This window comes from Aptenodytes patagonicus, chromosome 7 (assembly GCF_965638725.1).
Source record: "Aptenodytes patagonicus chromosome 7, bAptPat1.pri.cur, whole genome shotgun sequence".
Lineage (NCBI taxonomy): Eukaryota > Metazoa > Chordata > Aves > Sphenisciformes > Spheniscidae > Aptenodytes > Aptenodytes patagonicus.
The window spans coordinates 2,831,343-2,844,999 of record NC_134955.1 but is presented as its reverse complement, the minus strand read 5'-3'; the positions used below and the strand labels follow the sequence as shown (position 1 = coordinate 2,844,999).

Below are 13,657 nucleotides of genomic sequence, written 5' to 3'. Positions count from 1 at the left end.
AAAATGCCTACTGCCTTCTTTGAAGCAGACCTCATGATGCATTCACCAAATCAGGCCCAAGGTGTCACATTATTCATTTGTCACAGATGATGCAAGATGTGAACAGTGCTGAAGCGGACTCTTGAATCTACAAAAATAATGGTCAAATGTGAAATGAAGTTAATTTTCAACATGTAGTTGGGCCAAATACGCAACACCTCAGACATCTTTTAAAAAAAGAGATTTGGAGGGCAATGTTCAGCCATATCAATCGTTACTCTAAGAAGAGAATATAATACCAAGCATTGAAATAAGATTCTTAAACTGTAGTTCCATATATCCAAGTCACCAACAGAACAGAAAACATTCAATTAAGACTGCCTGAAACTTTACATAAACAAAGAGACCATTACATAAAGATAGAAGGATAACCACGAACAAAGACAACTCTGTGGAAGCTGATTTCGCACATTACAGAAATACTCTTATCCTACTTCCTGCTAAACTATACATAATTTTGGTTTTGTGTCAGCTTTATGTCAGGTTGTGAAGTCACTGAAGAACTCTAAACAAGCGCCACATGTACTATTTGTTAATTTTAACATTTATACCTTAATCCAGCAAGCTCATTCTGGTATGTTGCAATCTCTCTCTCAGTTTCTGCTTGGAAGGCTTTTGTCTGATGCAATGCCTTCTCCAAATCATCGACCTTGGTCTTCAGTTTTGATATTTCAACAGCTGCAAAGCTGGCTCCTTCTTTAGCCTATGTTTAATAAACACGATTAGTGAACTGGAATGAAAACTATATGGTTGAAGTTTTATTAGTGCTAGAATTCTAATTACAGAATAATGTTTTTTCCCCCATTTGCTCCTGTTTAACAGGATATTTACCTAAACTCCCAAAATTGTAAGCACACCTTCTCTAGTCACCCAATGTTTTCTCAGCACTCACATAATTTCAAAGTTAAACTTCAGAATCCAGTGTCTCTAAGCATTCTCTGCATAAAAAAAAATTACAAAGTGATGTAGCTAATTAAAACTTACCGATCTTTCCCTATTGTTCTGAGGCATATCCAAATTACTTTTAAAAGAATCTATCTCACTGATGCTGTTGCAACCAATGGGAAATGAAGCTGTGCCCTGTTTTGTTTCAGAAGTTACCTTCTGATTGCTGAGTTCCTGCAGCAATTTGTCTCGGTCATCCTGAAGACTGGCCATAGCCTTGGAAAACGCTTCAATCTGGTGAACATAATTCCCACACTCAGAAGAGAGCCTGCTCATCTCCATCTCACGACTAACAAACGTCCTACAGAGATTTTCAATTTCATCAGCAATCTGATCGAGTGTAACCTTATCTGCAGCATCAAAAATAACACGATTCAGAAGAGAATTTTCTTTGAGCATACTGATAAGATGTAATTTAAAGCCATCCAATTCAGCTTCGAGTTCATCTCCTCTCTTTTTTTCAGTTTTGAGTTCAGATATGTATTTGCTCTGAAGTACCTTTAAGTCCTCTATTATCCTATCTCTATCATTTTGCAGAGCAGTCATTGCTTTCCCAAAGGCCTCATTTTGGGACCTCAGCTCACTATTTTGAGATTGAACTTCTAATATCATCTTCTCTGCAAAAGCACCAGGTTCATCTCCATGTTCAAGTGTCAAAAGAGTCTTACTGTATTCTTCATCTGCACCCTTAGTATTTCCGCCTCTTGATTTCTGGAGTTCTTGAATCTTCTTCGGAAGATTTTCTCCATACTGTCCATTTGATACACATTCTTTTTTCTGAACGCTATCACTAGTTCGCAGTTTCTCTCCAGATTCAGAAACAAGTTTCTCTTTGTTTAATGATGCAATTAAAGATTCCAAATCATTTACTTTAGACACTAATTTTTTATTTTCATGTTCCAGAGATACAACAGTATCCTTTTGCAGTTCATTGGAAAGTTGCATTTCTTTTATTTGTTTTTGAAGATCGTACTTTTCTCGTTCAAGGCTTTTAATACAATCCAATTTCTGCTTAAGTAAGTCTTTCAACTGATGGTCTTTCAGAGATAAAACTTGGTTAAGATCCTCCCTATACTTTATCAGCTGTGCACTTAGCATTGCATTTTCAGAATGAAGATCATCTATCTGATTGAGCAGTATCCTTAATTCTTGTTTCAAAGCATTATTCTCACTTGCATTGCCAACTATAAGACTGTCCCGCTGATTTAAGACATCTCGGTGAAGATGTTCCAGCTCTTTGTATTTAGAAAAAAGATCATCCCGATCATTCTGAAGAGATGACATTGATTTTTTAAAGGCATCTATTTCACTGGCAATTGCAGCCTTATCTTGACCTGCTTTGTCTGCTTTCATCTGGAGATTTCTCAATTCGTTTTCCATCCTCTGACAGGACTCCTCAGATTGTTGTCTCTCTATCTGCAAAGACCTTAACTGAAGTTCATACTCTTTGATTTGTTTTCTATGTTGAGTCTGTACCTGAATCAGATAGTCAGAAATTTCATCACCTTTTGAAGAAATGAGTAAGGAAATTTCTTTGTCTTTATTATTTAACATGATCTTCATTTGCTCAGAAATGGTAATCTGCTTTTGCAATTCAGCATTAATTTTTTCCTTCTCAGCTAGAAGCTGCTGCAACTCTTGTTCCTGTCTTGTAAAATTACTTTCCAGAGTTTTTATCTCTCTTCCTGCACTTTTACTATTCTCTATGAGATGATTAAGAGAATTATTTTCTTTAAGGAGTGCTTGCAAAGCTTCTTCTTTGGACTGAAGAACACTCTCCAATTCTTGCTGCCTGTTAAAAAAAACTGTATTTTCTTCTTTTATTCTGCAGAGCTCTTCATAGCATTGTGTATCAACAGATTTTTGCCTCAAATACAGTTCATCCTTTGTTTCCTCTACCACAGAATATTTGATATTCAGTTCTTGAATCTGAGTAATTTTGTCTTTCAATTCATCTTGTAAAGACGTTATTCTTTTATTACTGTCTTCTATTTGTTTCTCTTTATTTTGGATGGCCTCTTTGAACTGCATTTCCCAGGTTTTCATTTCAGTGATTACCCTGTCCCGGTCATCCTGAAGAGAGGACATACACTTTGTAAAAGCAGCTAATCGTGCCAAAGCCGCATTCAAATCTGCTTGAAGTCTCTTGTTTTGAGAGTCCTTAATGCTAACTTCGTCTTGCAAACCATGAATCTCACTAATTGCCCTATCTTTTTCTCTCTCAAGGGCACTGTGTCTTTCTTCTAGGTTCAAAATTTCTCTTTTGTGAACCGATTTTAATTGTTGAAGATTAAATTCCAATTCTCTCTCATATTCTCTCTTTTGAACGTGTAGCTCGTCTTCTTTCTTCTTCAGTTCTTTTCTCCAATTTAGATTCTCATCTGTAAGCCTGCCCACTTCATTCTTTGACTGAGCCAACAAGTTCACCTGTGAAGAAAGCTTTCCCTTGAGCTGATATATTTCTTCACTTGACTTCGCAAGCTTTTCTGACGTATTACTTAAGTCCTTTTCGAATTTTTCACTTTTTGACTGTGACAGTTTCACAGATCTTTCCAAATCCAGGATCAGCTCCTGGAACTTTATAGAATCCTTTTGCAAATGGCTGATCTCCTGCTGTTTCTCCTTTAAGAGTTCTTGCAATTCTTTTGTTTTGTTTTTACTCCCATTATTATCCCTCTGAGCACTTTTCACCTTCTCCTCAAACATTTTTACAAGATGTAACTGTTGTTCTTCTTTTTCTCTAATCATGTTACATTTTTCTGCCTTTAATTCTTCCAGTTGCTGTAACAGCACGTTATTCTGTACCTGTGCTGATTTCATTCTATCAGTAAGATGATCAACTTTTTTAACATGATTAAGCAATTCTGTCTCAAGAAATTCTCTCTCATTCTTTACTTTGTAAGAACTTTCTTGTGCATTTTCTAATTCTTCCTGTAACAGACATTTATCATCCTCTAAAATCTTTACTTTTTCATTTAGACTAACAATTTCTTGTGTAAGACTTTTACATTCCATGTCCAGCTTTGTTAGACAATGATTCTTATGGTCCAAAGATTTTTCAGTTTCTTTTGCTTTTTCTGAAATTAATTTTCTTTCTTGTTCTAGGACAAGCACATCTTGTTCTTTTTCAGAGAGTTTATCCTTTAACACATTAGCGTCCTTTAACAATGATTCATTCTCATGTAATGCATCATTGATTTTAGATTGCATATCATTTTGGTACACTTCCATTTGAACTTGGAGCTCTCCCAAAGCTGCTTTAGTTACAGTGATGTTGTTATGAAGAATATCATTTTCATTCTGAATTTTCTCTAAAGCCTGCTTTAAATTTTCAGAAGTTTGTTTCAGTTGCTCATTTTCCTCCATTAGCTGATGATTCTGTTCAGTGAGTTCATGGAGACGATCCTGGTGTTCTTGCATCCTTGCCTCTTGCTCACGTATCTGCCTTTCTGCTTTACTTTGTAATTCGTCAACTTCCATTTTCTTGGATTCACCAAGTTGTTTCAGTTGATTCTTAATAACCTCATTTTCATCAATGAGTTTTTGTAAATGCTTCTCGAGAGCCTCCTTCTCAGATTCTCCTTCCCTGAGTTTTTGAATAGCCTCTTGCTTCTCTTTTCTACTGAGATCAATAACTTGCCTCATATCTGCTATTTTACTACTGATATTCTCATACGCCTGAAGAAGTGATTCATACTCCTGCTTTAATTCACTATGTTTAGCCTTCCATCCTGTTAATTCAACTGTCTGAGAATCTTTTAAGGTATTCAGCTGGAAAGAAAAGGCCTCTTTTTCCTGAACTATCGTCTCCATGGTGGATTTAAGACTTTCACATGCCGCGGTGAGGTTTTCGTTTTCAGTCAACAGCCTAGCGTTTTCAGAAACAAGGCTTTCCTCTTCAGACAATGCAGAAGCAGTACTTGAACTTTGTTTTTCTCTACCAAGCTCTAACAAGTGTTCAAGCATACCTGTCTTGTTCACCAGTTCTTCTCTTTCCAACATCAGCTTATCAATCTGGTCTTTTAGACACTTATTTTCTCTCAGGGCTTCTTTACGTGATATTAAAGCCGCCTGTAATTTTCTTTGAAGGCGCTCTCTGGACTTCTCTTCTGCTATAGTTCTTTGCTCTTGTGGTTTAGAATCATTTACATTTGCAGTTTTTGCCAGCGGCTCTTCAATCATTCGCATTTGTTTCTGGATTTGACATTCTGTTGCTTCTCTCAGTTTAGTTTTCCTGGAGTAATCAGTCTCTGACAGTTGAAAACGTGTGCCTTTACCTTGTAACTTTCCTTGAAGGGAATTACTTTCCGAACAAAACTCTCCCAATTCTTTTTCAGTATCATTTTCTTCCTTAAGCTCTTTGCATGACACCACAGGTCTACTCATCTCAGCCTTCTCACGTAGCATACATAGCTCTGTCAGAAGTTTTTTATTTTCTTCACTGAAATGTTTTACCTCCTTTTTCATATTAATTAGTTCCAAACTGGACTTTTCTAAACAACTGAGAAGTTTCTCTTTTTCACTCTTCATTTCTTCAAATGCCGTTTTGTAATGGCGGGCTGCTTCTTGGCCCTCCTTTATAGCTTCATTTAATAATTCCTTCTCCAGATCAAGTTTATCTTTGAAATTGGTAAGTGAACAACGCAATGCTTCTATTTCCTCATTCTTTTCTGCAACCTCCTTCTTACCTTCAATTCTCAATCTCTGCAGTTTCTCCTGGCTCATCTTGTAATCCTCTTCACTTTTTTTAATAAGTGCTTCTTTCTCATTATTCACGTGTTCAAGCGCTGTCTTAATGTCTATAGCTTCAGCCTCATATGCTTTCAGCTTTTTCTGCAGCTGCTTTATGTCCTCCAACAAGCTGCCCTTACATTGCTCCTGGTACTGCTCCTGCTGCCTCAAAGAGTTTAAGCTGACTGTTTCTTCTCTTTCATCACCAAATTCAACTGATATTTTTCTCAACTCTTTCTTTAACATTTCTGTTTCCTCCTGAAGTTTTGCATAATTACTTCTTAGTTCTTTTAACTCAGCGTCTTTACTTGCCACTGAAGTGATCATGTTTTCTGACTCTTTTAAGGATGCAACCTGAACCTTGCTTCTTGGTTTGTCCGATTCCAAATTCCTTAGGTCAGCTGCTTCTTCTCCCAGCACTGCCTTAGGTGAAGCCAGCTCTTTCCCTAGAGGGTAGTCTCCTAACTGAAGGAAGTCAAGTTCTTCACATTTTGTTTGAAGAACTTCCCAGAGTGCTTTATGTTCTTGTTTGAGTTGCTCAAGGTGGTTTTTTTGTTCATCAAAATCTGCTGCAAGTTTAGTGTGCTCTTCCCTTTCTTTCTGAAATTTTTTTATATCTTCCTTCCTGACCAAAAGCTCCCTTTCTAAGGCTTCTTTTTCTTCTTTTAATTGATTCATGACACTCATGTCATTGTTGGGGTCCAGACACTTCTTCCTGTCCCCACCACTTAAACCAGGCTCTTCTGAACTGGAATTTTTCAACAATTCTTCCTTCTTCTTAACTTCAGACTTCACCTTTTCAAGAGCTAAGAGCAGCTGAGAACGTTCCTCTTCATATGCACTTGCTTTTTCATCAAGCATAGATTGCATATGAGCAAGCATGCAGTCCTTCTCCTCTAAAGATTTTTGGTTCTGCGCACATGTATTTTGTTTATCAGCAATGACATCATTTAGTTCTGCAATATTGTCCTGAAGTTCCTCTAAATAAGCAGCTTTTGAAGACAAGATTTCAGTCAAGTCACTTATTTTGGCATCTTTTTCTAAAAGTTGTTGCTTCAAAGTTCCAAGATGAGACTTAAAATCTTTATTTTCTACTTCAACTAGTTTCAGATTGTCTGTTAACTCATCAACTTTCTTCAACAGCTCCTCTGCTTTTTTTTTCTCTTTTTCTATTTCTTCCTGTCCACTCTTTTCTAGTTTTCCAACTTTTTGCATTAGATCTCTTCTTATTATCAAGGCTGCTTGAAGTTTCTTTTTCAGATTCTCTTTTTCCTTGCCCATTTTCTCAAGATTAAACTGCATCTCCTCTTTTTCATTCATTAAATCTTTGAACACAGCTTCCCTACTGCTTAACATAACCTGACTATGCTCCAGCTCTTTCTTACAATTCTCAAGTTCCTGCAATACCCGTTTTAGCTCTCCCACAGAACTATTATGAACAGCTTCGAGGTCTTGCAGTTTGGTATTTAATGTGTTTCTCTCTTCAGAAAAATTCAGCATTTCATTAGACAATGATTCCATGATCTGGGTAACAGAACAGTCCTTTTCTTTCAGTTGCTGGCTTAGACCAGAAATTAAATCCTTCTGCTGATTTACCTGGGAAGTTAAGTTTTCGATGAGTTGATCTTTTTTTCCCATTTCTTCAAGGAGACTTGCTACTTTTTTACCTTCAATGTGCAGTTTTTCTTGACTGGTTCTTACTATTTCTTCTGATTTATTTATCTTGTCTTGAAGAAACTCAACCTGCTTATTTATTTCTGCAAAAGATTCCTCCCTTTCTTGCAAGAGAGACTGTTGTTTACATAATGTTTCCTTGACTGCGACCATTTCTTTTGACAGACATTCAATTTCAGATTTGTATTTGCCCTTCATCTTTTCAATATCATTCTGCAGCAACTCCTTCTGCTTCTCAAGTGATTGCATACTTTTTAATTCATCTTTCATGGTGTCTATTTCCTTTTGTTTTTCTAAAAGCACCAGTTGCAATTGTTCTCCTTCTGTTTCTTTGCTCAAAATAGTGGTTATCAGAGTGGAGAGTTTTTCCAACTGAATTTTACTATCAGCTAGCTGCAGTTCAGAATCTGAAGTCTGTGCCTTTTCTTTACATAAAAGCCTACTACTAAGTAATGGAGATAAGCTTTGAGTTAATTCCTCTTTTATAAGACCCAGCTCTTGCTGCAAAGACTGGATTTTGTTATCCTTTGATTTCATTTCACTTTCTAAACTGCTCAATTGCTCAGTAAGATTATTATTTTGTAAAGTTGCCCTATCAAGTTCCGTCACCCATTTGCTCTCTGACTCAAGCAGACTTTGTTCTAGAGTTTCAAATTTAAGTTCTAGTTTAGAAAGTTCTTCACCCTTCACACTAACCTGCATCTGTAACTTCTCTTTTTCAGTCTTCATCTGCAGTTTGACAGCATCTATCTGCATTCTTGAATAATTCTCGCTGGTTTCTAGTTTTTCATTGATTTCTTGGAGCTCTTCCAATTTCTTTTGCAAATGATTTTGAGATGTAGCAAGTTGTGCGTTTTCAGCCATCAGTTTATCAGCATCTTCTTGCAACCGATTTTTTTCTTCCTCTAAAGACTCTACCTGGCACTGCAGACTAACTATTGAAAGCGCATTGTCCTGGCAGTCTTGAGACGATTTGGAATTTACATTGTTCAACTCTAACTTCAAACATGCTATGTTATCTGCCTGTTCAGTGCACTTCACAAGCAGAGACTTCACAGACAAATCTTTTTGCTGTAGCTGTTCTTCCCATGTACTTATTTGGTCTAGTGCTTTTTGATGTTCGTTTTTAAGCGAGTCAAGTTCAATTGTCAAAGAATCAATTTTCTTCTGATTAATATCAAGCTTCTCGTTCTTTTCCTGAAATTCCTTAGTAAGGTTTTTCATGGCTGTACCACTTTTCTCTAATTTTTCTCTGAGAACCTCAATCTCACTAGAAAGAACATTAACGTTGCTATCTGCCAACTGTATACTGGTATCTTTCTCCTTTAAAGAATTAAGCAGTCCAGCAATGACGACTTCTTTTTTCTCAAGAGCTGCATTCAACTCAGTTCTATGTTCATACTGTGCTTCAATTTTCTCCTGAAGAGATAAAAAGGCACCTTCTCTCTCATGGACTAGTTCTTTAGATTTCTGTAGTTCTTGTGTTAGTTCATGTACCTGACTTTTGAGCTGAGAAATTAAATTTGTCTTCTCTTCATCTTTCCTTGCTTTCTCCTTCAGAGTTTTGAGGAGACTTTTATTTTCCTTAAGAGATGACTCCTTTTCTGATAAGGACTGGTCCATCTCAATTATTACATTCTTCTGATGTTGTATTTCTTTTTGTAAATTCACTTTCACTTCCTCCAGCTCTACCACCTGTTTCTTTAAGACCTCACATTCATTCTCTTTCTCTTGAAGTTGCGTCTTTAAATTCTCACTAGATAGTGAAATATTGTTGATGGTTAATTCTTTTTCTGAAACGAGTACTTTTAATTGTTCCGCTTCAGAGGCTAGAAGCTCCAACTGTTTCTGCTGCAAAACAGAAGACGCCTGTACCTCAGAAAGCTGTGCTTTTAAACTGATGTATTCATCTAACTTTTGTTTTAAAGATTCATCCTTCTGTATAATTGAATCATTCAACTGGGATGATTTTTCCGTCACATTTCTAAGCTGATATTGAAGGTCAGAAATAACCTCCATATTCTCAGACAGTTGAACCCTAAGTACATCAGACTCTTCAGATTTATCTTTTAATAACTGTAATTCTTGGGCTTGCCTCTTAAATTCATTTTCTTTTTCCTGCACTGCATGTCTAAGCTGGCTGATTTCAAAACCTAGGGCTTGTATTTGGTTTTGCAGATCTGAAATGATTTGCATATATTGCCCTTCTCCTGCCATTTTACTCTCTTTCATCTGCTGAATCAAAGCTTCCTTTTCAGAAAGGAGAGTTTCTTTTTCGTCAAAGACAATTTTTAAGTTTTCCTTTTCAATCAAGAGGCCATCAATTTGGTCCTTCAGAGCTAAAATATTATGACTTTGTTGGGACAAGTGTGAGGTTAAAGCAGCTACTTCATCTGACTTTTTCATTACCATAACATTAACTGTTTCAATGTCTACTTTCAATTTTTCATTTTCTAGAGCTGCTGTATGTGCTTGTTGCCTTGCTGAAGTAATTTCAGACTGTTGCTGTACCAACTGTGACTGAAGAACTTCACATTCACGTGACTTCTCGCTCAATAAGCTTGAAAAGTCCTCCTTTTCATGCTTAAGCACATCCACTTCTTTGCTTAATAGCTGTAGCTTATTATTTAACACTGTACTTTCTCCCATTTTTTCAGAAACTTGCCTATGAAACTTCTCAAGTTCTGAACCCTGACTTTTTACAGTCAGGTCTCTTTCCTCTACCAACTGAGATAACTTTGTTTTTTCATCTTTAAGACTTTTAATTTCATCCTGCAACTCTACAATACAAAACTTACTCTCTTCCATTGCCTTACGTAATGAATCATTTTGAAGGATTTTCTCTTCTAGAGACCTGTTCGCAGCTTCAAAATCCAAAGTTGCAATATGAATTTGTTCCTGCAGTAGTAAATTCTTTTCCTTACTATGGCTGAGCTCTTGGATTAGGCTACTGCATTCAGATAACTTATTATTTAACATTTCTTCTTTCTTTATTTCTTTGTCTCCAGTATCCTTCAGCTGAATGAGAAGTGATTGCATTTGTTCATGCAACTGTTGTGTCTGTTCCTTGCTTTCAAACAACTGATCAGCTAGCACGTTACATTCCTTTGTTTTCTCCTGCAGCTGTTCTGCAACTGAATTTTCTTTTTGCTTGGCAAGTATTGAAAGTTGTTCAATCTCTTTTGCCAGAGTGTTTTTATCACAATTTAGTACTGAAAGAGTTCTTTCGTACTCAGCAGTGCTAACAGAAAACTTATTCTCTATTTCTGCCACAGCCTGGATTTTCTTTAACAATTCACACTCTTTTACATCCAGGAGTTTGGATAAATTCTCATTTTCACTGATCAGCTGTTCCTTCTCTTTTTGCATGACATCTATACTTTTTTTCAGATATTCATTTGCTTTTATTTGCTCTGCCAATTTTTCTTCTTGCCCTTCAAGATCTGCCTGCAATTGCTTATTAGCTGAAGCTTTCTCCCATGTCTCTATTTCCATCTTGTTAATTTGTTTATGTATTTCATTTAATTGGTTATTAAGTTCTTTGCAACACGTCTCTTTGGCTTTCAGATCTCCAGTTAATTTAAGTTTAGTCTCTTCATTTTGCTGCTCCAAAACCCCAAGCTTCTGCTCTAATGAAATAATGAACTCTTGTTTCTCTTGTAATTCTTGTTTAATTGTTTCCTGATGTTCGGTATGTTCTATAAGCTTCCTAGATAACTCAGCCAGCTCCTCATCTTTTTTAGCATTTTCCAAAACCAGTTTGTTATATGCATCTTTAATTGATTTTAACTCATTTTCAAGTGTCTGTGCTTTACTCTCTTTCTCTTTAAGCAAATTGTTCCATTTTTCCTTTAGAGTATTGTTTTCCTCAAGCTGAGATTTCAAATATTCGGTTTCTTTTCTTTGTTTATCCTCAGTTTCTTGTAGCTTTTCAGATGATTTACTGATTTGTTCTTTCAGCAAAGTAATTTGTGACTCACACTCCGCAAGTTTGTTATGATATGCAACATTGCTGGCTTTGATTTCAGAACGGAGATCCTTAATTGTAATGCTGTTCTCACTGCTTTGTCTTATTAATTCCTCATTTTCTTTGGTTTTAGCTTCATTCTCAACTCTAACTCTTTCTAGCTCTAGCCTCATCGTATTACTTTGCTCAGAAAGGACAGATATCTTCACGCTTGCATCTCTTACATCAGCTGTTTGTACTTCTTTCAGTAAATGAGCTTCCCTTTCAGCCTTTGATAAAGCCTCTTCCATCCCTCGTATTTCTTCCTCTTTGCATTGCACTTGACGCTTCAGGATGATAACCTGTTCAGAATATTCCGTCATATTCAAAGACAGGACAGACATCTCCCTGTCTTTTTCTGCCAGTGCTTCTTTAAGATTATCAATTTCTCTTTCACGTTTCTGGAGATCTTGAATAAGTTGAGATCTTTCCTCTAAATGGCTTGTATTCAATTTGTCAAGCTCTTCATTTGTCTGGTCCAGATCCAGCTGCATCGACTCTACCACGCCATCTTGTTTCAAAGTCTAAACATCAAGAAAATAATGTTACAAGAATACGTCAAACATATGTTAGAGGGAGAATGGAAGTTACATTCCACACGTAGAACGAGTATCTAAGGTAATCAATCCGTACCCAACTGTATAGTCACAAGATAACCATGTTATTCTTTAAATTGTTTTAGCATACAGGAATTTTACTGTATGTAATTTTTAGCAGCTAATGCCGTTATTTTGCTGACGTTTAAATGGGCCATGTCAAAAAGCCATAACATTTCTTCTCTTACTTTATTTTAATGAGTTACCTTTTCCTTCAGTGCAGCAACTTTTTCTGTTAGATCACTGATGACTGTTTTCTGCTCAGTGTTCTCCACTTCATAAACACTGCATTTCTTTAAGGCTTCGTTCAGCTTAGTATTAAAAGTAAAAGTCAATGTGATAGAAATATATAGAATTATATTAAAACTGTGATGTTAGAGTTATAATATTGAGTTTACATAACAGTGGAGTTTATACTTTGAAATTAATAAACGAGGATAACTTATCACCCCAATAAAACATAATTACTTTCACGCAAAGCTCTGTGTTGGGTCTAAGAAATCCTTACACTCAACTTAAAGCAAAGCAATTACATGAAGTGAACAAAACTGTGAAGAAACAGAGCAAAAACCTTCAGATACAGAAAACAGCAATATTGCTGCTGGGACACAAATAGAAAGTTATGGCTAATGCTTGCCAGTTCTAATAAATTAAATACTATTTAACTTACTTTTTGCTCAGTATGCACAAACTTTTCACCAAGCTCTTTGTTCAGAAGATCCCTTTCTTGAAGCAGTTTCCTCAAAGTTTCAATTTGTTCTAGTTTTTCTGTCGTGCTCAACAGTTTTTGTTCTTTTTCTCCAAGTGAAGTTTCAAGGAAGCTATTTCTGTCACTTAATCTAAGAAGAAAATACGTATTTAGATATTTTGAAAACAAAGCTTGCTTTAAGCTTTCTAGACTTATTAGCCCCAAACTCTGTTCCTAAAAGAATAATTAATTTTACACTTTCCATTTAAACTTCCAAGTACAAAAGTAACATTACTGCAAACAGAAGCAGGAATGAAGTAACTCTCTTTCAAATGTTTTAAGAGATTATATTTCTCATTAGAAGTTTAAGCTTAAAGCAAAGAAAGCTAATCCTGTACAGAGTTGTAAAGAACCTTTATTTTACCCTTTAAGCTGCTCATTCAAGCCAGAGATCAGAATTTGATGCTTTTCTGCATCTCGCATTTGTTGGTTGCGTAATTGGGTGAGTTGAGTTTGCAAACGTTCATTTTCATTCTGCAACAAAATAATAATGATGAAGAGGGTTATCACATACAAACACCCAGAATAGGATATGATAACTGGAGTCGTGAAAATCTGACTCTTCAGCAGATTTACATCCTACATGGTCAGAGAGACCGTTATTCTGGCAATTTAGCAGGTATCAGTGCAAAATACAACACTAATATCACAAGTTCAGATGTGATATTAGTTCAAATAGGTGCAACCCACCTTTCAGAAATACCTCCTTCAGCAATGCTATGATAGCATGAACTCAAGGATGATTGCTGTATCCCCAAAACAACACACACACTCATACTGTGTTAAGGCAGCTTACTTATCTTAACAGGGGAAGCTACTGCTTTGAAAAAATACTTTCCTCATTGGTTTGAAGACAGTACCAAACTTGCAAATTTTTTTTTGCCTATTTTTTTCAGGTTGAAGGAATGCAAAAACCTG

At 36.1% G+C, this 13,657-nt stretch overlaps 1 protein-coding gene across 4 annotated transcripts in view; it reads right to left on the bottom strand.

Annotated features, from left to right (window-relative positions):
* Positions 1-295: 295 nt before the first annotated feature.
* LOC143163088 (uncharacterized) overlaps positions 296-13,657 on the bottom strand; it is a 35,716-nt gene continuing 22,354 nt past the window's right edge. For 2 of the 4 annotated variants that reach the window (XM_076343759.1, XM_076343760.1), the window contains exons 19-23: positions 13,104-13,213; positions 12,662-12,830; positions 12,198-12,302; positions 1,141-11,919; positions 297-742 (exon numbers count right to left, since the gene is read on the bottom strand). In XM_076343759.1, the coding sequence (XP_076199874.1) occupies positions 578-742; positions 1,141-11,919; positions 12,198-12,302; positions 12,662-12,830; positions 13,104-13,213 (11,328 nt within the window). In that variant the 3' untranslated portion in view covers positions 297-577. Of the gene's footprint in view, positions 743-1,023; positions 11,920-12,197; positions 12,303-12,661; positions 12,831-13,103; positions 13,214-13,657 lie in introns of all 4 variants that reach the window. The other 2 variants (XM_076343761.1, XM_076343757.1) reach the window with 2 other exon arrangements.